The 25,449-nt window shown below is 37.6% G+C and overlaps 4 protein-coding genes across 8 annotated transcripts; 1 reads left to right on the forward strand and 3 right to left on the reverse strand.

Moving 5' to 3' along the window:
* On the reverse strand, positions 1-10,993 carry LOC120476609 (CD5 antigen-like). 3 transcript variants are annotated; one of them, XM_039667751.2, is made up of 9 exons: positions 10,946-10,993; positions 9,117-9,174; positions 5,734-5,822; positions 3,405-3,454; positions 2,970-3,308; positions 2,573-2,881; positions 2,146-2,451; positions 906-1,045; positions 1-815 (listed from the first exon to the last, which is right to left on the reverse strand). In XM_039667751.2, the coding sequence occupies exons 3-9, from the start codon at positions 5,820-5,822 to the stop codon at positions 711-713; spliced, it is 1,338 nt and encodes a 445-aa protein (XP_039523685.2). In that variant the 5' UTR covers positions 9,117-9,174; positions 10,946-10,993; the 3' UTR covers positions 1-710. The 3 variants fall into 3 exon arrangements, with proteins under 3 accessions (XP_039523685.2, XP_039523684.2, XP_039523686.2); XM_039667750.2 differs by having other exon boundaries at positions 10,941-10,993; XM_039667752.2 differs by lacking the exon at positions 10,946-10,993 and adding an exon at positions 10,022-10,200.
* LOC120476630 (tetraspanin-7) lies at positions 5,831-9,092 on the reverse strand. The gene has a single exon (XM_039667783.2). It carries the CDS (start codon positions 8,274-8,276, stop codon positions 7,191-7,193), a length of 1,086 nt encoding a protein of 361 aa, XP_039523717.2. The 5' UTR covers positions 8,277-9,092; the 3' UTR covers positions 5,831-7,190.
* On the forward strand, positions 10,243-15,796 carry LOC120476581 (uncharacterized). The gene is made up of 7 exons (XM_039667702.2): positions 10,243-10,431; positions 10,988-11,184; positions 11,337-11,426; positions 11,524-11,619; positions 11,724-11,834; positions 11,969-12,122; positions 12,727-15,796. Exons 1-7 carry the CDS (start codon positions 10,398-10,400, stop codon positions 14,412-14,414), a joined length of 2,370 nt encoding a protein of 789 aa, XP_039523636.1. The 5' UTR covers positions 10,243-10,397; the 3' UTR covers positions 14,415-15,796.
* Positions 14,683-25,256, reverse strand: LOC120476567 (uncharacterized). Of its 3 annotated transcripts, none has more exons than XM_089127211.1 (19): positions 24,920-25,256; positions 24,554-24,747; positions 24,338-24,433; positions 24,167-24,262; positions 23,958-24,068; positions 23,758-23,881; positions 22,952-23,368; positions 22,303-22,549; positions 21,100-21,278; positions 20,790-21,015; positions 20,223-20,365; positions 19,809-20,058; positions 19,534-19,652; positions 19,090-19,330; positions 18,876-18,982; positions 18,253-18,502; positions 17,979-18,085; positions 17,113-17,371; positions 14,683-17,006 (listed from the first exon to the last, which is right to left on the reverse strand). In XM_089127211.1, the coding sequence occupies exons 1-19, from the start codon at positions 24,945-24,947 to the stop codon at positions 16,847-16,849; spliced, it is 3,354 nt and encodes a 1,117-aa protein (XP_088983337.1). In that variant the 5' UTR covers positions 24,948-25,256; the 3' UTR covers positions 14,683-16,846. The 3 variants fall into 3 exon arrangements, with proteins under 3 accessions (XP_088983337.1, XP_039523596.2, XP_039523595.2); XM_039667662.2 differs by having other exon boundaries at positions 17,979-18,088; positions 22,303-22,546; positions 24,920-25,254; XM_039667661.2 differs by having other exon boundaries at positions 17,979-18,088; positions 24,920-25,252.
* Positions 25,257-25,449: the final 193 nt, after the last annotated feature.

Below are 25,449 nucleotides of genomic sequence, written 5' to 3' on the forward strand. Positions count from 1 at the left end.
TATTGGAAACACTCAGGATAACAGTGAAATATAAGTTCCTTCACAAGAACTGAGAAGAGATCTGTGGCTCTCAGGTAAGAGTGCTGCCTCACGGATTCAGAGGTTGCTGGTTAGATCCCAGCTGAGTGTCTGTGATGGGTGTCAGTGGTGCAATGCATGACCAAGGGGTGGGGGATTGCCAAGAGTGAGATTTGACCCTAGACTCTTCAGACCAAGAACCAACACCCCCTAGAACATTTCAGAATGTCAGTTGTGCTGAAAAAGCAATGTACCAGATGTAAATTTGCCTAAAAGATGGTTTTTGGTTACAACCAAATGATAACAAATTTATCTCAATCTTTAGATTGATGGAAAGCTGGCTTTTATTTTAAACTGTGTGGCTATTAAAACAAAAACATGCAGGACATGATTATAAAGCATATACACAAAGGCTGACATCTTTTGCCATTTTAATGACTTCAATAATTGAGGGATATTAATTTGTTTTGCAATATTGGTGACTATATTGATGGGTGCATTTGCCTGTAAGGCAGTCAACTACATTAGTAACATAAAAGTCAACATTTTAAAGCATGTAACACATACAAAAATAATTATATATTTTTAATTTGTTAGATAACAGTTAAATACAGTTAAATAATTGGCAACCTGCATTTTGTACATGTGAAATGAAACTATTGCAATTTAATTAAAAAATATTATCCAGAATGTTATGGAACTTTCTTTTTCTGGGAGACGTTCTGGAACACTTTTCCATCTGGCTGAGTTTTTAAAGTCAGTGAGAAAGGTCCGCTTATTTGTAACTTCTTCCCCATCTGTGAGTGAACAATAGTAACATGAGCAGTCAGTGGATGACAGCAAAAAGTAACGAAAGATGCAGCTCGTTGTTACTCCACTTCTCTCACCTCCTCCAAGAGTTTACTCATGGTTCCAGGATCATTTAGGTTGAATTCGGAGTCAGTTTTCACCTCAAACCTCAACAGCACTTTCATACGCGAGTGTAAGTCCTGGCCAGGGTCAGGGTCACCATATGTGATAGATAACGCTAAAGAGTAGCATAAAAGATGCAAAGTTAGGTTAGAATTTCTTTTTTCTTTATAATAAATCAAATCTGTCAAATTATGGATTATATTCTTGTACTAGGAAAATGTATTATTATATAAAAATAATATTACTTTAGTTTTCAAACCATTTCTACCGGAATAAGATAAAAAAAATTAATTTACTGATGTAGAATTTATTTATAGAATGCAATATAGATTAAACACAAATGCATGCACGGCTTATAATCTACTAATATTTATAAGATATTTTTTACACTTTACACCACACTGATAAAAAGAACAAAAAAAAAAACAATTACAAAAAGTGGTGATGCTAATACTCGGTCTAATTAATTTACTCATTCACTAAGAGCTTTTCAGATCTTGATTTTAGCGTAGCATAGGTTACATAACATTGCACCTGAGAATATGCACTAATCTGCTAACATAATAAATTGCACAGAAATGTAAATTCTGTCTTATTTACTTGTATGATGCCTTCATAGACATTAGTTGAGTTAGATGCCATATTGCAGATGAATTGAAGGCAGACAAAGTATGCTGTGAGGGATAAGGAATACAGTTCATACAATGGGCTAAAGGTCTTAGATCACATAATTTTCTAAACTCCAATGTTTTAAAACTGTTTCATGGAGTTTTGGTCTACTGAAAGTTTTTTTTATTTAACAGCAGTACAATTTATTGAACTGTATTCTACTCCTCAAAGCCTTCTTTTCATTCCTATCAAAAAAATAAATATGGCGCTATCCTGACTTAGGTCAAATGAAAAAAAAATTCTCAAAAGAAAGATTTAAAGCAAATAACTGCATAGAGGCTTGGAATGGCATGAGGGTGAGCACACAATGCAAGTGGTGCTCACTGCAGGGTCAAATACTTTTTGACTAGCTAGTCCACTTCTGTGCAACTAAGAGGTGGATATTAAGCCAAATAGGTTTATCCATATGGCTACGGTTTGGGGGTGTGTCTTTAACATAACCAATGCTCCACCCATGGGCTCTGCAGTGAGCAACCCCTCAAAAAATGACAGTATCAATTTTGAGTGAACTATTCCTTTAACTGGAATTGGCGGTTTGCAACTCACGACTGCAGATGACTCCAGCGTGGTCTGCAAATTTACAGTCATGTGTTCCCCATCCCTGAAATGCACATGTGCTCAGTGCTACTTCTTCCCCAGTACAGTTTACATCGTCCATCCATATTTGTCTTGATGTGGCTCCAAAAAAATAAGCGGTTAATTGTTTAATGTCCCCACAGCCCATCTCTCTACACACCACTGCACCATCAGACAGATCCCAGCCATTATTACACACTGATCCCCATATTCCGTTATGGAGAACCTCCACTCTTCCGGAACAAGAGTCAATGTCGTCAACCAACCTCATTAGGGCTGATGCAAAAGAAAACAAAACACTTATGACAAGCAATTACAATCATATTGACTTTTGTTAAATTACAAACACTGAAATAAATACAATACAAAAGGCAGTTAATTGCAGTGGTTCACTTACACTGACAGATGACTCCAGCATCTTCTGAATGGTCACAGTTATGCTCTCCCCACGGCTGAAAATCACATTTGCTCAATGCATGATCAGTTTCAGAGCAGTTCACATCGTCCATCCATATTTCTCCAAAACCTTCTCCAAAATAAGCATCACTCTTTGCCTCTATCACATCCCCACAGCCCATCTCTCTACACACCACTGCAGCATCTGACAGATCCCAGTCATCATCACACACTGTTCCCCATGTTCCATTATAGAGAACCTCCACTCGTCCAGAACAGGAGTTGAAGCCACTCACCAGCCTCGTTCTTACTGAGGAGACGCATTAAAAAAAAGAAAAGAAGTGTGATAATATAGAGCATGATTAGATATACAATTAAAAATATTGTTTTTTACTCACGCTGACAGATGACTCCAGCATACAAGGCACATGCGCTGTCTATCCAATTCGTTGAACCCGTTGGACATTCTGTCAGTGAGGATTCAATCCCAACACATTTCGCCTCATTTATCCATACTTGTTCTGAGCTCGGCCCAAAATATGCGGCCGTCTTCACCTCTTTAGCATCCCCACAGCCCAATTCTCTACACACCACATTTGCGTCTAACAAATCCCAGCCTTCATAACACACCAATCCCCATACTCCAAAACTGAGAACCTGCACTCGTCCAGAACAGGAGCTGCTGCCATCAACTAGTCTGACTGAATCAGCCTTGCTTAATGTGGAATTTCCCAGAACTGAGAAAAAGCACAGAGGATCACAAATATGTTACGCAGTTTTATAGGGCAACAGCTAAAAAGGTAGTTCATGTATCTGTGTTTGAGCTTTTATACCTTGTAGTAAAATGAGCCATTTGGTGCACAGCACTGCTGCTGAAAAGAAACTAAGAAAAAAATGTTAAAACTAAAAGATATATCAGAGTATTTGCACTGAATAATGTTATAGGTAGTGTCTTATACGTCCTAATGACTAAATATAAAACCAAATGAATCGGACCATTTTTTGACAGTTATTAGTGGTCTAATTGAACTGATTTTTTTTTTTTTTCTCAAAAAGCATGTTAAGTTGACAGATCAGTATTACCATCCTATATTGTCAAAATGAAAATGATTTGTATTACTACTAGACATGTTATAGAGAATCATACCTAAAAATCAATCACACTTTGAGATAGGACAAATAAATAAACATTAACATTCATTCTTTTAGCACAGAAATAGAAGCAGCAGAATAAAGTCAGAAAGTTCAAAATATGTCTAACGGTTTAAACCTTTTGAAGTGTCCCATGTATGCTTCTGTATTCTTTCTCTGTCTGAAACATAAGTTTGCATGCTGGCAATTTATATAGTGTTTTTATTTAGAGGTACAACCTTACGTCTCCTCCCTTCAGACGACCCAATCACACCTTTTTAGTGTATTTTACATAGGCTATATATGTACAGCATATACTCCGGTTAGTAATTTGCACTTGAGGAAGCAGTGACGTAAGGATGCAAACAGGTTAAACAAAATAAACTACGAGGTGTTGATCACATTCATTTACATTTCATGAGTCCCGGCCCATGGTATTAAAAAAAAAGTTGGTTGCAATCACTCTGTCTCTCAGATATTATCCCTTTCAACTTGTCTGCATTATTTGGTGTTTGCAGAAATTATGATTCTGTTCAAACGTATGCTCTTGCAAACAGATAACACTTGCTTAGCACTACACAAAAGGCAGTTCGTTGTTTGCATTTTGTTTGGTTGTTTAAATAAGTAGTTCCTCCCTAATTTCTCTGTAAGGCCCCATTTAACATGATGCAAACTGTGAAGCTTTTGAATATTTACCTTTCAGATATAATCCGTCATTCTTTAGGACTGTCTGCCAAGCTCCAAAATAGACAACAAAGCAGCATCATAATAAGTCTTGTGTGCTTGATTACATGTCTTCTGAAGCCATGTCTCAGATAAAAGTCTAGTTTCTGTAATTGTGCATGTTGCACCCTGTTGTTGTTGTTGTTTTTTTTATAGGAATATTGCTTTTCCTGCTAAATGCATGTGCATGTCTGTCTCAGGTCATTACCCATTGCAAATGGTTAACAAAACAACTAAGGCCATGTTAAGATAGTCGGGGGAAAAAATCGGATTTTTGGGCTTATCCAGATGGGGTTTTTAATGTCCGGACAGCAAAAAAACTACTCAAATTAGAATTCACTCCGCGACACAATTATAACATCAAAACCTGTGACAGAAATTCCAAAAATATTCATACAGTGGTGAGTCCAAAAGATTTCAGCATTTTTCTGTGTGATGGTGACGGATGAGTTCTGCACAACAACTCGACAGGGCCAAGATGATGCACCATTTTTCCTGCATCTGTTTTGAAAGCCTTGTCACATACATGGGTATGCCTATGTCATTTCCAAAGCAACCCATGCAGATAGGTTGGTTATGTTTGGACACACAAATCTAATTCGATCACTAGCAATTAATAGTTCAGACAGTCTGCCTGAAAATATCTGAGTTTGAAAAAATCTGTTTTGCCTACAGTCTGAATATATAGCCTAAGTATCCTGAAAATACTTTGGTGTGTGATTTATGACAAATGAGGCACCACCTCATCAAGCCTTGATGCTTCTCAACAGTGCTATCATGACATGGGTGGAAAGACTCATTCTTGTTTCAACAACAATACAACTGGAATAAGTAGCTAAATATGGTAACATGATACCATACCTAGAGTACAATGGTAACAGTCACAACATGGACACTCACTAGGAAATTATCACCCTGATAACAAAGACAAGTTATTTAGTTAGTAACTCTACAATGGTCTGAATCTGATTCATGTTTTAAATAAAATAGAATGGAATTCAATCAAATTGAAAACTAGACTAATTGCCTTTGTGCAATTATAAAAGTCTAGACAAGTTCATATATGCACAATATTGGATATATCAAGATTACTGTATAAATTACATGTAAATATTGGTTATAGTACAAGTTAAATACAAGTTAAGATATGATGACACAAAGATACTTTCTTAGAACCTATTAGATTATCCTTGTTTTCTTCTCTGCATACCAGCAATGACCTGAAAAACCAACATCACTGTATTTTTTTTATTGTGGAAAATATTAAATTCAAAATGAATCAGTTTTAAAGTTGTGCTAAAGTCTTACCATAATGTCAGGGTGCAATTCATGGTCTTTTTGAAGACTTTTCCATCTGCCTGAGTTTTCAAAGTTCCATTTATTCCTAGCTTCTTCATCTTTGAGATCCAAACAAAGGTAGATACAAAGAGCCAACAGTGGTACCATGAGCAGACGGTAGATGACAGCAACAAGCACACACACATATAGCTTAAAAACCACAACAAAATCCATCCTATGTTCATCTATCTCAAATATTTTATTTCCTATTAACGTCTGCAGTATCTCTACTGTAGCTTAATACGTTTTACAATTAGTCGTCTGAAGGATCTAATAGTTGTTCGCAGGTTAAGGTGGCTTTCAATCCACAATGTGGCAGGTCATTAAAGAGAGAGTGCCTGACCCAGATTCCAATGATTTATCACTTGCTTGTAATTGCAGCAGCCAGGGGTGTGATAAAGAAATACAGACCCTCATAAATAAGCGTTTGAAATGGCAGATTGTGGTTCGGTCAGCTACCTTTGGGGAATCAAAACATAAACTATAAAATGTACCACAGATGAAGCTGTGCAGTGTGCATACATGGTTTCAAAAGTGGAACAAGTCAACAAAGTAAATAGTTGCAGTTGCTTAACTTTTTTTTTTTTCCATGACAGACACATTCAAGGTCAGCTGAGTTGAAATATGTTATTTTTATTTTCTCATATTATTTTCATTTATTTTTATTTGGTGCTTCTTAAACTTACATTCCATCTGGTTCCATTAAACGTAATGCACTTTTTTTTTTTAGGATCCAATCAGTTCCAATAAATTAAAAAACACATTCTGCCATGCATATTTTTCATTTCAGAATATTAAATGAAATGGGTTGCAAGCAACAATTCACAATTATGAATTCTATGTTGTTATTATACATTCATTTTTTAGAAAGCAGTCATATTTTTGTTTAGTTTTTTTCATTTAAGAGACAATATTTATAGAATCAATGTAAAATTACAAGTATCTGTCGGTGAAGCATTCAATAGGAAAAGAGTTTAGAAACCTTAATGAATGAAACACCATGGAGTCTACAAGTGTAACATTTCTAATGGGTTGTTAATAGAAAAAAAATTTAAAGAATACATATTAAACAAGGCATATAGACCATTTCTAACTTTTTAATACATTAATCAATAATCGAATAAAACTGAATGACTACAAACATCAAAGAGATACAATTCAACAATCATATCATAAAACTCTTGACTTTGTTTTACTTTGCATAAGTACTAGACAAGATCGCAAACATTTAGAGTCATGCAATCAAAGAATGCAAATAATTAAATGACGCTCTACCTAAACATTTGCAATATTTTGGATTTTTTTTTTTTTTTTCATTTTTCCATAAAACATTGACTGGTTTCTACCTTATAAACTGATCTAAACTCAAGACACTACAGCAAGTAATCCAAAAGCTCAGGCAAAGGGAATTCACAATGCTTTTTATTTCAACGGGCTTGTCTTTGCGGTCTGGGCAAAAGATGATTGGCAAGCAAACATGCAAGGGCTATACCTGCCACCTGTATGAAAGCAAGGCCCAGGACTGTTGCTGCAATGTGAAAGACGTTGTCATTTACCAAGCTGAAGACTTTGCGGAAACAACCGTGAGTATGAATCCCTGCTAGCTCGATGTTCCTGCCTCCATTCTCTGGCAACGGTCTGTTACGGCAGCCTTTGCGTTTTATGCAGCAACTGTCTGGTAAAGACACAGCGGAGGAATCATTCCCCAAACTTCCTGTTAAGAACACAGCATCTTGGATAGCCCAATCGGACATTAGCCAATCACGCCAACCCTCAGCGCCACAGCACTCCAGCGCCCTCTGAAGGCTGTCAAGCGCATCTGCGCGGCCCTCATCTTCTCCATAGTCCAATACAGCTTTCTGAAGTCCGCTACGGAAACCTTCAGCGATGTCCTCCCTGTAGAAGAGCCCTGAGAGACCTGCCGCAAGTCCACCTATGAGTGTGACCAACTGGAAGAAGCCATAGACCCGCAGAAGGTAAGGAAGGTTGGCAGCCACTCCCAAGCATCCTAAAAAACCCCAGGCGGTCACCGAAGCACCTGTGCCTAACAAGATGATGGGCGCGTTAGGGTAGCGGTTCGCCGATAGTAGCATATAGTCGGATAACGAAGCCTGCGCCCATATGCCCAGGGTGAAGATCGCAAGGCCTGCTGCCCAAAAAAGGAAGCTGAAAACCAGGAGCGCAAGGCGCAGCAAGGGCATGACTCCCACCACCCGGCAGCACGGTGGGGCAGCTCCAACTGCAGGCACAGGGGGCGCCAGCGAGGCCTCTGAGCACAGCGATAACGAAAGACGTTGCTGCTGGTCAGCGTAATCTTGGGAGGTTGAGAGCAGATAGCCAGGCAGTGCTGAAGGCCGACGGGAAACAGAGGACGGAGCCAGTCGTAGAGGAGAAGGTCTTTGAGCAGCGTGCAACTCTCGCTCCCACTCCTTTGTACGGCAGGGACTTGCCCGAGCTGGCAGCGAGTCGTAAGGCGGTGCAGGGCTCATGGCGCCGTCTTTATCTACCACCATTTCACTCTCTCTCTCTTTTACTCCTCCCTTTGTTTCTCCTCACTTGAATAGATCCTTCCTCATTGCTCTCTCCTATGCTTTATGGCTGGTCATCAACCCATCAGCGCCTATTCACCCCCTCATTCCACCATAAATCGTCTTTAGATGAACGCGTGGCACACTTATCTTCGTCTGCAGCTTTTCCGCCCTCTCTCTGCAGTATTTCGATGTTAATTTGCGACATTTCTTACATTCTCTTGGTGCTGCAGTGGCCGTCTGCCTGTACTGCGTCTCACAATATGTGGGGGGAGGGAGGTTTGGTGATTATATGGCTATGATGCTGTTAACCCACGCCACCCTGATCTCCTTCTGCGGGTGCAGGAGCCCCCGCTCAGGATCATAAATGTCTATTCTGATTGATGTGTGGCCTTAATCCAATGTCTTTACAACACTGATATTGATTAGTTTTAGATTAAATCTTATAGATATTCAGCACTACTCATTCATGCTATGGTATGTGTGTTTGTGTATATTCAAGGACATATTTTATATATTGATTGTCACATTCTCTGGGATAAAAAAATAAATAAATAAACAGCTTTGAAAGTGTTCCCTTGTATGCTGACTTGTAGGCTGCTTTTCCCTCACTATCTGCTCGCAAAAAAATAATTTATAATACATAATTCATTTTACATAATTATACATGTAATGCATAAAATGTAATAGAGTTTAATTTAATTACAATTAATACCATTTGTTTTATTTTAAGTATATATTGATTGATAGGCGTTATTTATATATTTGTCTAAATAACATATTTGAAGCATTTAAGCAAAAGCATAAGAGGGAAGATTTGCATACCTTTACTTTTTTCTACTGATGTGGTCCATGTACTCCAGTTCATTCAAACCATGTAAAACTGCAAAATACAAAATAAACAGGCCTCACTACTCAGGTATGTAACATCCTCAAGCAACAAGCAATTCTCTCTTTTGACAGCTTACAGCAAAATTACATGATCCATTCAATAAAAAAAAAATAATAATAATAATAAATTTCTAAAAAAATTAAGAACAATTTTGTAAGATATTTAGTTTAGACAAACAACTTACCTTACCCAATTAACAGTTCAATAATATATATGTAAACAAAAAGATTTTAAAATGAATCAACAGTTGATATTTTTGTTTATCCTTCACACTTGGTCACACACCGGCCTGACTTTGACCTTTTGCATGCACACATAAAGATTCACACTGAGGAAACACTCAGTATCCCCATTTAATGGTGATGATAATTCAAATTTATAAATAGGCTATATTAATAGAGCAGTATCTCGCTCAACAGACGTTTGAAAAAGCTTAAGAAACGTGACTCCCCTTTTCTAGTGCACCATCCTTCTTCGCCATTAACATCATTCCACAGGAGGAATTTATGTTTATTCCTCAAATTAATGTGTTTATGAATAGAGGTGCTTCTCAAAAAAGACAACTGTCAGTAAAAGGCAATGATGGGCTCTCCAAAAAGTGAGGGAACAGAACAGGTGAGAGAAGATAATATTGTGGTTGATTGGAGACTCTTTACCAATTCTAATGAATGTTTTCATTATAACTACAGGTACTGTATCTTACAACTCCTTTGAAATCAAGTTATTGATTTAAGTTATCAAGTTCTTTTATCAGTAAATCTGAAATATGCACCCAATGTCCTCTTGTCTTAAAATTTTTTTGTGTGCATTTGCTGTTACACTGTTTGATGGTACTTACACTTGTGTTAATTCCATGTTGGACAAAGCTGGGCTTTACGTAACATCTGTTTTGCATTGTATAATTTAATCACTTGCAAAGATATAAATGGACAACTTTTTTAAAACAGGTGGCAACGTAGGACACTGTATCCGCCAGACCTGATGCGGTGTCGTGCCTGTCCAAACCATTGAGGTCCAAACATAAAAAACACGCGGAATAAAGACTAACTTCCTGCTACTTCCGGTATCCCGCTCGCGCGTTGTTGTTCGTTGCTTCGGTCAACTTCACGACAAGCATTCGCCGTTGGGTTTAGCAGCTATTATGGTTTGATTCAATAACATAAAGTGTTGATTTTGATTAAAATACAAATATAGATTTATTCTAACCTTAAATAATGGAGATCCTTAACGTAGAGAGTCGCGAGGAGGGTGAGTATTTTTTAGCTTGTGAGCTAAATGCTAAGAGAGTGAAGCTAGCACAACCAATCCTATTAAAGTTACTCACTCACTCACACACCACAACTAAAAACACACTTGTTTATATTTTTAAAGAAGGGCCTGGTAAATGAAAGTTCTTATTTGTTTTTTCATTTGCAATTACTGCAACTCTATTATTGTTGAGAAGTTGTTATAAATAGTGTTAATTATGAATAATGACAGTTAAAATACATTTTCTGATTATAGTTCTATTTATATTATTAATTACAAGTTGAATGTAGTCATTAAAATAAACTTGAAGTTGTTTTAGTTAAGTTTGATTAGTAAATTTAAAGTTTTCATTGTGCATGTAAAGTTTTAAGTTTACTTCTTCCTAAGAACAATAATTCTTTGAAACATACGACTTATACATTCGAATTTCAATTTAGTGCAACACAACTTTTAAGATTTAAGAAATTTTACAAGATCTCTTTATATTATCTACTGATAATATAACTCACCTTACATTTAAATGCACCAACTTTATTCTCCTCTTTTTCCCCTCAAGCTCTCCCTCTCTCTGCCCTGCGTCTGGTTGTGCCACCTCTTCGGCTGATGTCAGCGTTTCTATGGCAGGTTATCCAGCGTCGTAATGTGACACAATACGGGAAGCTGGAGCAATTTGTAATGCTGGTGACAGAGACCGTTCCAGACATCATGAGTCGAAGTCTGGTTAATAAACTTATCTTTCACCTGCGTAAAAAGGTCAATCTTTTTTGAGCAAAATCTCTCTCTCTCTCTCTCTCTCTCTCTCTCTCTCTCTCTCTCTATATATATATATACACACACACACACACACACACACACACACACACACACACACACACACACATGTAACACAGATTTTTCTCTTTTAGGTGATCTTGGAGCTTTGCTTGAAAGATAAATTGCCAGATCTGTGGGTCATTCAGGCACATCTTGATTCTCTTAGAAATCTCACACATAAAGTAAGAGGGTTTTTTATTTGTAATTGCACTAACCATACACAGAAATTCTATTTCAACAAGTTGTTGCAAAAAAGTGTCTTGTTTGTCTTTGATGCAGTGGAAAGATGTGGAAAGTCAAATCATCAATAACAAATTCATTAGAATGATCCACGGCATTTTAGAGGACACAGAAAAGAAAGAGAATTTCATCCAGGTTTTTTTGCTTTTCAATAATACATTTTTTAAATTATTTCTGTGAAATAAATCATGCATGAAAATAGTTTTTCCCATATTTCACCTCTGTTTCTCTGTCTTCAGCATGTCTTCCCTGTAGAATATGGTTCAGGATATGATGCCGTATTACAGAGCCTTGCATGGGAGTTCCTGTCTCGAGTAGAGGATCTGCTGCCAGTACCCAACCTTAAAGAGGTCCGTCATCATTCAAAGATTGCATAATTAAAATTATACATAGAATGTAAAACATTCTGTTCATTGTCAGCCATGCTTACATTTTTTTTTTAAGTTCAAGATTACTCTGATCTGAAATCTGATGACTCTCTCAGACAGCCTCACGGCTTTGTGGTGGCCTCTCGATGATGGAGGAGATTGTGCAGCCACTCTCAGATCCAGTGGAGATTAAAGATGTGCTCCAGCACTTCAAAACCAGAAGATTGCATGCAAAAAACAATGAGCAATCTCCGGGAGTTATCACTGAAAGTAAGCTTTACTTTTGCTACTGTACATGACCTTTGGCATGTATTGAATAATTGAATTAAACACTGAGATATTTAATTAATATATAACTTTATTATTTTAAAGGGGCAGTAAGCAATTTCTAAAAAAAAAAATGTTAAACCAATGTTACTCACAAATGGAGTAGAAAAAAATGCAACCGTGGCGTCCGTTTCAGTTCTTCCCGGTCTCTCCAGCTCTGAAAAGCTTTTCTAGAATAAATTTGGGTGATATAGCATGACCTGTCCTTTTCCAGATATATTCCTCTGAATTTTTTTGTTTTAATGTCTCTCAGCCATCTCTCTTTTTACAGTCTTTCTTCAAATCTCCCTCTTACTCTCTCTTCTCCCCCATCGTGAGTGTATTCACCCCCTACTGCTGATTGGCAAGTGTGTTGTGGTGCTCGGTCCGATCCACTTTCAACAGCATTTCTTAAACATTGCTTACTGCAACTTTAACTTAAATTGTGACCTGAAAATGTTTTTGTGAGATATATCCACAAACACAAAGTTGTATTCGTTTTAATGGTATTATTAGAAAATATTAAAATGCTTTTACAAGGAGTTCTTTTTCCTTTTGGTCTATACAGTGTCCATCCCTTCTACAGCTGAAGTAGTTTGTTTGCCTCATCCAATCGTACAAGAAACTCTCGTCTCGTCTGCCCTTACCATTGAAGGCGAGGAACCCCCCACTTCCATTGCTCAAGAGACAATTATCATTGAATCAGAAGCCACAGAGAACCAATCAGAATCTGATCACGCAGCCATTGCCATAATGAGCCCATCTCAGAGTTACACAGAAGAAGCTGAGCCTTTAGTTGAAAGCGAGGAGTTTACAGCGATAGCTGACACTGAAGAAGCAGAGGATGGTTTCCAACAAGAAGAGGCACTTTGTGAAGAGAAAGACTCAGGCATCTGTGAAGTCCAGCAGATCTACCTCACCGCCGATGGCTCTGCTGTGGTGGTGTCAGAGTTTGAGAACGAGGGAGAGGAGACGACTCAACTGCAGTTCCTAGAACAATCCGAGATGGTGGAAACGTCTGGCGTGAGGCAAGTCAGCTTAGAGCAGTGGATCTCAGAGTTAACTGGAAAGGGTGCCTCACTACCAGTTTTGCCTCCAACTCCTGTTGAGATTGTGAGGGAGGAGACGATCTACGTTCCTGTCATTGAAAGACCACCATCTGTAAAGTCCATCATTCACAGAAAGAGCAGTCCACCTCGAGCCGCTCTTTCCAAAAAGGCAGCGGCCGCTTCTTCTGAGTCCAATACAACGCAGGAAGAGAAAAGACACACATGTCCCGAGTGTCACAAAGAGTTCCGTTTTGAGTGCTTGCTGAGGAATCACATGCGCACACACACTGGCGAGCGGCCGTTCCAGTGTTCAGACTGTGGCAAAAGTTTCAGGTGCCTCAGCTTCCTGACGAATCACATCAAAACACACTCACTCGCCAGACCTTTCAAATGCTTGCAGTGCGTCAAGACCTTCCGCAAAAAGGCGGACCTCATCAAGCACATCCGTGTACACACTGGCGAAAAACCATACAAGTGTACCATCTGTGGAAAGAGCTTCTCCCAGGGCTCATACTTGAAGATTCACCGTGAATGCCACACCTCAGAAAACCTGCACCAGTGTCCTCACTGCGAAAAGAGCTTCCCGACTGCATTTAAGCTGTCCATCCACGTCCGTTACCATTCCATGGAGCGCTCGTACCAGTGTAACCAGTGCGGGAAGAGTTTCATCTATGCCAGCCTCCTCCGAAGACACAAAGGTTATCATGCAGGAGAGCGCCAGTACTTGTGTTCAATCTGCGGCAAGTCCTTTGTCTACATGTTCGACTTGAAGAAGCACCAGCGCAACCACGAGCGACCCCGGGTCAAGATCCCGTGCACCCTTTGTCACAAGACGTTTGCGGGACCTGAGATGCTTAGGTGCCACCTGCGCATACACACGGGGGAACGCCCGTTCCGATGCAAGATTTGTGGAAAAGCCTTCTCTCAGATAGGGAACATGAAGAGACATGAACGCGTGCACACGGGCGAGCGGCCGTTCACCTGTGAAAGATGTGGAAAGACTTACAAGCACTCGTCTCACCTGAAGAACCACATGCTCAGCCACACAGGTGAGCGGCCGTGGCAGTGCTCCCATTGCGGGAGGAGCTTTAAGTTCGCTGGGCCTCTGAAGAAGCATGAGAGAATTCACTTGAGCGAGCGAAGCAATCGCAGAAGAAACTACGACCAAACCCGTGGTCGGGTAAAACTACAACCCAAAAGCCCTTGACTGAACATGCGAATCTGCAGATTTAAAATGACTAGATAATTTCATATCAGATGATAATTACTTTAAAAAGGTAATGTTTTGTTTTTCAAACCATGCTTGTTTGTTTATGCAACCCATATTTGAAACTGCACATGGAGATACTTTATAAATTCGTACTTTACATAGTTGGATAAATTTAAGTTAACAGTTGAGTTCTTCAATCAAGAAGGCTTGTTGTCATAGCCATTGTGATGTCTTAATCATGCTGGTCAAGTCATTTCAACAAACAAACAAATAAATAATCTGTTTATTGCACAGTAAAACGCCTAAGAACAGAATCAATTTGAGATTTAAAACTCAAAACAACAAAAAAACAACAATTCCAAATGGTTGTCCACCTTGGACAATTTAGAAGCATATTGGATAAACTCACTCCAGAATATTGTCTGGAAGAGCTGTAACAATAACACTGTCCACTCTTTCACGATCGCTGAGCAATGCAATGTGTATTTGTTCACAAACTTACTTTACTGACTCGGATCTTAAAGGTTAGTTCAACTTAAAAAAGATAACCTGTCGTTCATCTTCAAAAGACAAAGATATTTTTATTAAATCAGTTATTTCTGTCCCTCCATTGACATTCCATGTAGCTACAATTTTAACGCTTCAAAAAGTTCATAAAGAGATCGTAAAACTAATCCATATGACTCCAGAGTATTCATGAGTATTCAGTGAACAGATTTAATTAAGGCTTTTATTTACTTACTGGTGATTTTTTTGACCGTCAAAGGGGTAGTTGTGTAGCTGTCAATGGAAGGACAGAAATCTCTCAGATTGGAATAAAATATCTTCATTATTGTTTTGATGATGAGTGAAAATCTGACAGGTTTGGAACGACATGAGGGTGAGTAAATTATGACAGAATTTTAATTTAACCCATTAATTTGGCTAATGCCAATACACATTGGGTACACACTTATATGGAGATTAAATTTAGGCAATGACCTTTGGCATCATCCTGTGTAACACTAACTTACATTTGTTTATATATATATTCAAATTTGTTAAATCTCGCAAATGTAATTTAAAAGCAGATGCTTTTGTACAAAACGGAAATTTTTTCAGTGTTTTTTTTTCATGTAGCACAAATTTGTTTCTTTTTATGTTACAAATATACAATACAAATCCATTTTCTGGAAGTTTCTTTTTTTGGAAAGATTATGCATTCAGATGAGAAATTAGTCTGCACCAGGAAGAATTCCATCCAGTTATTTCATTATATTCTAAAATACTTCAGACAAGGGCTATTTGTTACAAATTCAGACTTGGTTTTTCTAATTCTTGTTGCTACTTTCTGTTAATTATTCAGTAATAGAACTGTGGCTTCAGGATGCAGTTCGCTTCTTGCTATGCAAAAACAAAACTGCCATCCCATCCCCACACTATTGAAGCTGCCAAGCAGCTGAAACTAATTACATTTCAGTGTTAGATTTTACCCTGTGAAAACATGACAATAGCACCATTAGGCAAATGTCTTTCAGATGTACATATATATATACGAATGCAGAGTTCAGAGAGAACCCGAACATCTAAGGTCCTGCATTTATGTTGCTTGGATTTCAGACAATTAAAGGTTTGTGTTTGTCCTTAATCCATACTCCACAGTCCACATGAAAGAAAATACCTCCATCAGATCTGATCTATATTCCTAAGCTTAGATATACAGGAGAATTTGAGTGTCTCTCCCTCCAGAGGTAATTCAGGGGCACAAGTGTAACATAGTCAGACAGAGAGAGTGCAGTAACAAAATATGGTTGATCAACAAGTAAAATGTGCTCTCAAACATACACTACCGTTCAAAGTTTTTAAATAAGTCTGAAATGAGTATGCATTGTCTTTCATGAAAAATATTCTAAAAACTAATATTGTGAAATAAAAATTTCCTACATTCAAATGTAAAATACCTATTTTCTACTATTTGAAAGCATCTTTCAATGTAGGCTAATTAATTCATGTGATGCAAACTTTCAGTGTCACATGATCCTCTAGAAATCATTCTGATATGCTGATTATCATCAATCTTGAAAACGGTTGTGCTGCTAGTTTTCTGTAAACTGGGATAATTTATTTTCAGGATTCTTTGAGTAGAAAATTCAAAAGAACAGCATTTGTTTTAAATAGAAGTCCTTGTCTATACTGTCATTTTTGATTAATGTGTCACTGTTGAATAAGAAGACTTAATTTCTTTACCCAAACCTTTTAAACGGTAGTGTATATTTCCTGATGATTTTTTTTCCCCCCATATACACTTGACATAATAAATGTGAAGTATGTACATTTTCAATGTTAAAATACGTTCTCCTCATTCTCCATTTGTAGTTTGATGCCTCTGCACACATTATTTTTGCGGTTTCTTTTGGATCAAATCAGGACAACATATTTGCAGTTCAGAATCACCTTGATCTCTGTGCTTTTGCAGATCTGCTAGGGTTTTTTCTCCCAACCGTCTCTGGCTCCTTAGCCGTGGTGGTTTCAGTCTCATCTAGAGGGTACTTCTCGAATATTTTATTTAGCTGCTTGAAGAACTTCCACTCCACCTGCTCCCCTTCATTTCTATGGGTTGAGAAAAGGGAAAAAATATATATATATACATATAATTCTTACATTTAATTAGTATATTTCGATATTCCATTTTTGAGGTCAAAGTTGTTGTATCTACCTGTAATTATCAAGACACTGGCGGTAACTGGCCTTCAGTCTTTTAATCCTGGAGCGACACTGTTCATCTGTCCTGCTGTAGCCCTTCTCAGCCATGACCAGTGCGATTTGCTGGAAAACAGGTTTGCGTTTGACGCAACCTTTCAGCCTTTCCTGGATAGGGTCGCTCCCCCAGATGGATATAAGCGTGTGTGTCTCACTGTCACCCCATGCCAGCTTCGGCCCGTCCACAGTCGGAGGTTTGGAGAGAGCTAAAGAGTCTAGACACACAAACACATTTCAATGGGCCAGATGCATCACCTACATATCTACACAAATTATATTCAAACTTTTTGGTGTCATGAAGAGATCCCAGTTAGAAAGGGAAACTATGGGTACATCTACACTAATCCGGATACATTTGAAAACGCATCTTATACCTTCCATCCACACTGAAATCATGCTCTCCAAAGTGAATGCATTTCCTTTTCTGTGTTGTAGTGTTGACTGTAAATGGAAGTACGATGACACACACGTCTATACTAGTATGTGCAACAAAAAAAATGCTGGTGGGGAAAGAGTTAATTTGCACAATCTTCATATTACATTCTTGTAAAGATGACATAAAATTTAGACATCCTAGGAAGGTCTCATTTTTTAAAAGTTTCGTCACAAGCCGTTCACACATTAGCAATAAATAATAATAATTAAATACATCAAACTTCTGACATACAGCCCCTTTAAGCTTGTTCCAACATTTCAGTTTGAACAAGAAACTTTTTGAAACTAAAAGATTTCAATTGTATCTGGATTATGACGTGATGTGACGTATATTTAGATTTATTAGATAAAAAAAAGAAAAGAATTGATCAATTTTCAGACTGAAACCTGAATCAGAATCGGTTATGGATTCCAGATCACTGACGTCCTGGTCATCAGATGTTCTGTCCTTTAAAATAATCTGCTCCAGTTGATCATAGAATTTACACTCCTCCCTGCTAAAAAAACAAATTAAAAAGTAGAAATGGTATTGAAAATAGTATACCTCTATGTTCAGAATAGCACACACTATGCATTTATGCTGTGCAGTAAACAGTACACAACTATTCAATTCTGAACATAACCTTTAAGAACTAGTCGTCACAGACTTCAACTCACTCACCCATCGTAGTAAAACTGGGACTTGAGTCTTTTTACACGTGAGTGGCATTGGACACCCGTTCTGTTGAAACCCAGTGCCATCATTCTCTTTGAAATATATCTGTATATGTGCCTGTTTTTCGGGCAGGACATGAGGCTGTGCTGCACACGGGCATCACCCCAGATATCCAGCAGGGCCTGCGTCTCCCGGTCGGACCAGGTCATCTTCCTGCCCGATTCAGATACGGCTAGCATGGCTGCCTGCTGGTATTCTGAGGAAGAACAAGTGGATGAAAGGTTTAAAGTTAAAAGAGAGAAATAAGAAATAATGCATTTTGCTTAAAGAAAATTAAGCCAATTCAATTTTATTCATTGTGACAGTATTGTCAAGATAGTTAAGCACAATTCCCATTACCGTAATGGAAAAAAACCCCAAAACACTCATTCTATTCATAGCGTAAATGCTGTATTACGCTATTTTAAAGATTACTTATTTTGTTTTGGAGTCTCCTACAATTGGTTTAAATACATCCAAAGTAAAAAAAAAAAAAGAAAGAAAGTTAAATCTCCTAAATTTAAACCAGAATTCATAATTCATGAGTGAATGAGTGAACGAACAAACACATAACCTTCAAAGTCACAAACCTGCATCCTGATCATGTTCATCAAAGACATCCATGGAAAAGGCCTCATCACCAAGAACCTGCTCCAGTTTATCATAGTATTTACAATCTATATTCTCTATGCCACATCTAGATGAGAACAATATGGAGGACATTATTAAACCTCAGATAAAAATAAAACACTTTCCATCCATTTTATTTTCAAAGTCAACAAGCAAAAATAAAGCCAAACTCACTTTTTCCTTTCGTAACATTGTCGGAAATTCTTTGTCAGGTTCTTGATCTTCCATCTGCATTGCTCTGGTGTTTTGAAGAATCCCCGACTGTTCAGTTTCTCTGCTATATCAGCAAACACGTGGCCGTTATGGACAGATCCTCTCAGGGCTTCCTGCACCTCATCTTCTGCCCAAATGTCTAATAGAGCAACAGTTTCAGAGTCTGACCAGGATGCTGTCTGGTCCACCCTGCTGCAGGTGTCTGACAGAACGAAACATGTTATTTTCAACTGGATTATTAGAAATGGGTATTAGGTATTATAAAAAATAATCCAGATCAACTGATCCAGAGAAGAACTCCCTTTGCAACTTTCCAGACCGTTTTCATGCTCAAACAGCAACATTACACACTAAAGAAAGTTGAACATGTACAAAAACATAACAGGACCCATTTACTAAAATTACCTGATTTCATGTCATTGTTGGGTTCATTATCTTCTGACACTTTGGATGAAGCTTTCTTTTGAAAAATGTCTTCCATCAGGTCATAGAATTTAAATTCTACACGTTCAGATTCAGGTGAACTGCACAGAAAGGAATAAAAAAAAAAACACACTGAAATGATATGCACATTACATTAAAAATGATATTTAGTGTTCAGGATATATTCACAAATGATGTGCTAATGTGATTGCTCTCTTATTTGGTGCTGCATAACATACATGCTGTCGGCCACTGACCTGATGCTGTCCTTGCACTGCCTGTAGCTGATTTTGAGTCGTTTGATTCTGGTATGGCACTGCTCAGCGGAGCGCAGGTATCCGTGAGCGTTCAGCTTCTCAGAGATCTCTGAGTAGATGGGGCCGTTGTGAGGGCAACGCTGAAGGTTCTGCTGGACCTGTTCATTACCCCATAACTGTAGGAGAATCAGCGTCTCTGCATCGGACCAGGCGACCTTCTTTCTATCATCCATGCAGTTCATTGTGGTTTCTGTGCAGGTTAATCATTGGAGGACATGAAACACATGTATTAGAGATTTTTTTGACAATTATATCATTATATCATTCTAACTGACCTCAAACATTAACAGCACACAAACAGTAGTGTATTACAAAGCAATAATCTACAGGAGAGTAGCATGACCGAACAGATACCTATTTCCTGGTATTTGTACACCTGGTATTCGATGTCCGTAGTCCCCTCCTCTTTGATCTGTGATGAGCATGACTCTTCATTAGCCATAATTCTCTCCATCTGTTTATAGAATTTGAATTCAACTTGCTCTTTTCCCTCGGTGCTGCAAAAAGAATTAAAGAATAGCACGTTCAGTTATTTAAAATAATACAACAGTGCTCTGTAAATTAAATTATATTCACTACTAGATTCTCTTGTCAGCTGGGTTTTGCTTTTCCAGAAATTCAGAAATCAGAAACTGGTTAAAAGGTTAGTTCACCCAAAAATAAAGATTTCATTTTGATTAAATTTCAATCCATCCATTGACAGCTAAGCCACTGACACTTTGACACTTCATAAAGAGATAGTAAAACTAATCCATATGAATTGAGCGGTTTAGTCTAAATTTTCTGATGAGACTCAATCGCTTTATATGATAAACAGATTAAATTTTGGAACGACATGAGGGTAAGTAATTAATGATAGAATTTTAATTTTGGGGTGAACTATCTCTTTAACTATGATGTCGAAGATGCTAAAGCACTCACTGTTTACTCTCGTGAGACTGTTTGAAGCACAGCTTCAGTCTTTTCACTCTACTTTGACATTGCTCTGCTGTTCGGACGTAACCGCGAGCGGCCATCTTTTTGGAGATCATGGCAAAGATGTGTCCGTTCTGGAGAACTCCTCGCAGCTCCCGCTGGGTTTTGTCTTCTCCCCAGATCCTGATGAGGGTTTGCGTCTCCAGGTCTGTCCATGGGATATTCCTGGTGCCTTGAGAGGGTGTAAGTGAAACTTCGGTCAATAATACAGCAAGTCTAATATAGCTCATACGTTATGTGCAGAAAATGTTAGTACCCTCTAGTCCGACGTGACCAAGAACATCCCAATCAGTGTCGTCTTCTGCCTGCTGTCCTGAGGATTCTTCTGGAATGGTGACATCATTGAGACTCTCTTCCTGTTCTGTAGAGTCTTTCCGGCAGAAAATTTTCTCCAGAACATTATAGAACTTCCATTCCGGTCTTTCTCCTCTCACACTGACAAACAAGCACAGATTCAGATCAGATATAATTAAAGAAACAAAAACAGAATTCAGTTTTAAAGGTTTCTTACATTTCAAAGATTTATACACACTACTGTTTAAAAGTTTGGAATCGGTAGGGTTGCATTTATTTGATCAAAAATACAGTAAAAATGGCAATGAAATTCCATTACAATTTAAAAGAAATGTTTTCTATTTGAATGTATTTTAAAATGTAATATATTTCTGCGATGCAAAGATGAATATTCAGCAACATTACGCCAGTCTTCTGTGTCACATGATCCTTCAGAAAAACATTTTAATATGCTCATTTGTTGCTTAAGAAACATTTCTTACAGTTGTGGCTTCATATTTTTATGGAAACAGTGACAATTTTTTTCAGGATCATTTAATGAATAAAAAGTTCTAAAAAAACAATTTATTTTAAATAGAATTTTTGTAACATTATGAAATGTTTCTTTACTGAAAGATAAAAGATTTAACATCTTGAAAAAATGTATATATGTATATGTATATGTATATATATATATATATATATAATCTGACAGACCCCAAACTTTTAAACTGTAGTGGATGTCATGTCTGTCTAATGTAAAAAGATTTTTTTTTTTACTATACACAAAATGATTTGTTGCAAAATGGATGGCCCTAAAGTATTTTTTTTAATCATTAAATAACATTCACGATAAAACCAAAAACATTCATTAAGATAGTACACACAGTCTATTTTGATTTCATGTCAACTTCAAATCAGGGTTTTTATCTTTAAATAACACTATTAAAAACATTTATTTTAATTGAAATAAAATAAAATATAAAAATTAGTTAAAAAAACAAACTAAAGGGAAATTAGAAATGTCGCCTTGACAAAAAACTGAAATTTTCGGTATAAGCACTAACATCATTTACTAGAAATAAATAAAACTTAAATAAAATTAAAATATAAAAGTAAAAAGATAGCTACATTAATATACTATAACAAAACAAAACCTAAAATAACACTTTCTGAATTAACTCACGTGTTTTCATGGCATTGTCGAAAGCTCATTTTTAAGCGTTTTATCCTGGTGTGACACTGCTCTGCTGTTCTGGTAAACCCTCTCTCGAACATCTTCTTAGAGATGAGGTTAAAAATGTGTCGGTTGCGGGCACAGTCTTTTAGACTTCGCTGGACGCTGTCTTTCCCCCATATGTCAATGAGGCAGAACGTTTCTTCCTCTGACCAAGGAACTTTTGAAGCATCAGAGGTCTGGTAGGAAGATTCTTCTAGGTAAATAAAGCAAAAAAGCATGTAAATCAGCTCAGTTGCTCATATTATCATTATTAAACTAGATTTTTAGCAGTGCTGGCACAAGCTAAAGTCATCATGATGCTAAGGTGCTGTGGGTAGAAGCTAAAGTGTAATACTTTGCATGAAACCTTAGCATGCACCCCTTATAAATGAAAACAGTGGAATTGAAAGTGAAGATTTGAAGAGGAACTATCATGGCCTTTTACAAAGTCTTGAGTTTCAGTTCAGAAACAGTGTGCACTGATATAGAGAAAAACTCCCTTTGGAGTGAATTTGTAACTTTTCAGACATTTTGCATGCTCAAACAGCAACATTACACACTAAAGAAAGTTGAAAGCATAAAAAAGCATAATAGGTCCTCTTTAAAATGAACTGACCTGTGTATGCCCCCAAATGATTGATAAATGTAAACTCTCTGGACACTTCTGCACTGTCGTCTCTTTTCCTTTTAGAGGATTTTTTCGAGGTTTTTTTGGTGTGTGTCTGATTCAGCTCTTCACCAATAGAGCCGTCACCATATCTGTTCCTTTTTTCTCTAGATAGGGCACCCATGATTGGCCAGTTTTGATCATTGTCATCCTCTTCATCTTCTCTCTCCTCTGTATCTATTGTGAATTTTCTCTTTTTAGACTTGCAGCTGGGCGTATCCAGATCAGTGTGGCAATAATCTTTGTCTTGACCATCAAAATCAGCTCCCGATTCGGAGGGGTCGCCAGATTCTGTGTGATCGCTGGATATGACGACTCGAACCAGCGGAGGGAGAGATTGCGATGAAAATGTAAAGCTGTTATGAGCTGCAACAAAGAGACAAATTAAACCTCAAATTACAAATCCAGGTTTCGGATGGACGTGATACACAAGTAATAAAGCTGAACAAAAATGCTTCTGGTGAGAGTAATTAAAGTAGTAAGGCAGAATACATAATTTTTTTTAAATTAAGTGCTTTGTTGCATTTTTGATTGTATTTTTAAAGTTTAGTTACTGTCACCTTAATGAAACTGTCCCTTTGTAATTCCGGTTTCATTAGTGAAACGGTTCTATTGTCATTTTGACTGCATAAGCCATTTGATTTACAACTGACTGACTGAAACCGTCACAGTTGTTTCTTGTATTCACAAAATGCAAATGCATCTGATATAATCTTTCACATAGATATGGCACTGTTTAACGTAAATACTTCTACCATTGTCCTGAAGATTTCCATTAGCTCTGTGTCGTTCAAGCAGAGTCTTCATTTGCTTCGGGACCGAAACTGAATGAATGCATTCCTCCAGAAGAGACGGACAGGCCCTGAGCCAAGAAACCGTCTAAAGGACAAAATCAAACCAATGGTAAGAGAAATAACACTGTAAAGTGTTCCTCTTTACTGATGTTTCTTGATACCTCTGAAAGGTCTGGGACTGAAATCATCTGGTCCAGCTGTAGGAGGAAATCTTCCATAAGTTCCTGTAGGGTTTTGTCAAACTTGGGTCCGTATTCATCTGGGAAAATGTTCTGTTAATTCCAATGGGTTGAAAAAAAAAATTCATTGCACAGGAAGAAAAAGAGCAAATACCAAGTGAGTTGTGTGACCATTTTTATGTTTTTGTAACCTTGAAGAAATGCTCCCTCTCTTCAGGGTTGCTGATAAGAGTCCGAATGAGGTCCAAGAAGCAAGCCTCAGATTCCTCCATATCTTCATCAACAACCTGCAGAAATATGCTTGAATTTTAATCTTAGCACAAACGTTATCAACAACTTCCAGATGATTTGACCTCACTGACCTCATCACGGTTGACAGGAGCACGGATTCGATCTATGTGCAGCTGAATTTCTTCCAGGTTGACCTGATGTTGACCACGACACAGCTCCAGAAGACGCTGTGCAAAATAACAGATACAATACTGAAACCACTGTCCTCTTTAGAAACTGAAAAGCCATTCATCTTTTACATAGGGGATCATCAATGTTATGTTTTTGTGTACTGTGACATTTCGTACCCTTGCTCTTAAGCCAAGTATAAGCTGAGCTCTTTGATGGTCATTTAGAAGCTCTGGCACAGTCTCTGTCACCATGATTACAAACTCCTCCAGCATCCTATAGTGCTTCACCTGTCTCTGTTCTGTCACCTGCCACATGGCTGCAGACAGTAACCTCAAGGGTGGAACCATGAAGCTAATCAATGAAAGAGGGTCTGATAAAACAAAAATAAAAAATAAAAAAAAAACACAAAAAAAACAAGACCATTAGGAACCAATTTTGACTTTATAGTCTGGATTTAAATTAACCTATTTTTTAATTGCATTGCCATTTTTAAATAAATAATTATAATCAAACGTTACTCCAAAAAGACAATTATTACTCACCTTCGATTTTTGTCCACAAGGCTTCCATTGTTTACAACTTCAATCAACTTTAAAAAATCTTGAAATTAATATTATAAAAAGGAGTGTAACATAATTTACAAGAAATGCGCTATAAAACGGAATACTTTTTAATTTCGAGTGGCTTTCCACCTGACCATTTCGTTCGTTTCAAAACACTGGACTGAACGACACAGATTCCGGTCTAATCCGCTTTGGTCTGGTCTACGGTGTAGTTCGAGTTCTCCCTCTGGTGGTGCAAAACCACATTATGCTAGTTTTGCGCAGGCCATCTCACAAACCCAGCATCCAAACCATTCTTTCGACTCGCGATTGTTTTGTATGCTTTTTTACAATTAACGTGGTTTCATCTAAACCGGTCTGGGACAAGGAGTTCAGAAACATTCTGGATTTATATGTTCATATTTAGAAAATAGAAAAACCGAGGGGCTTTTATTATGAAGGACGTGGCCATGGATTTAGCTCATGAATACTTAATTTGATCATACCAAAGTTGCTCCATCACGTGTTCT

The sequence above is a fragment of the Pimephales promelas genome, chromosome 24 (assembly GCF_988280905.1).
Source record: "Pimephales promelas chromosome 24, fPimPro1.hap1.1, whole genome shotgun sequence".
NCBI lineage: Eukaryota > Metazoa > Chordata > Actinopteri > Cypriniformes > Leuciscidae > Pimephales > Pimephales promelas.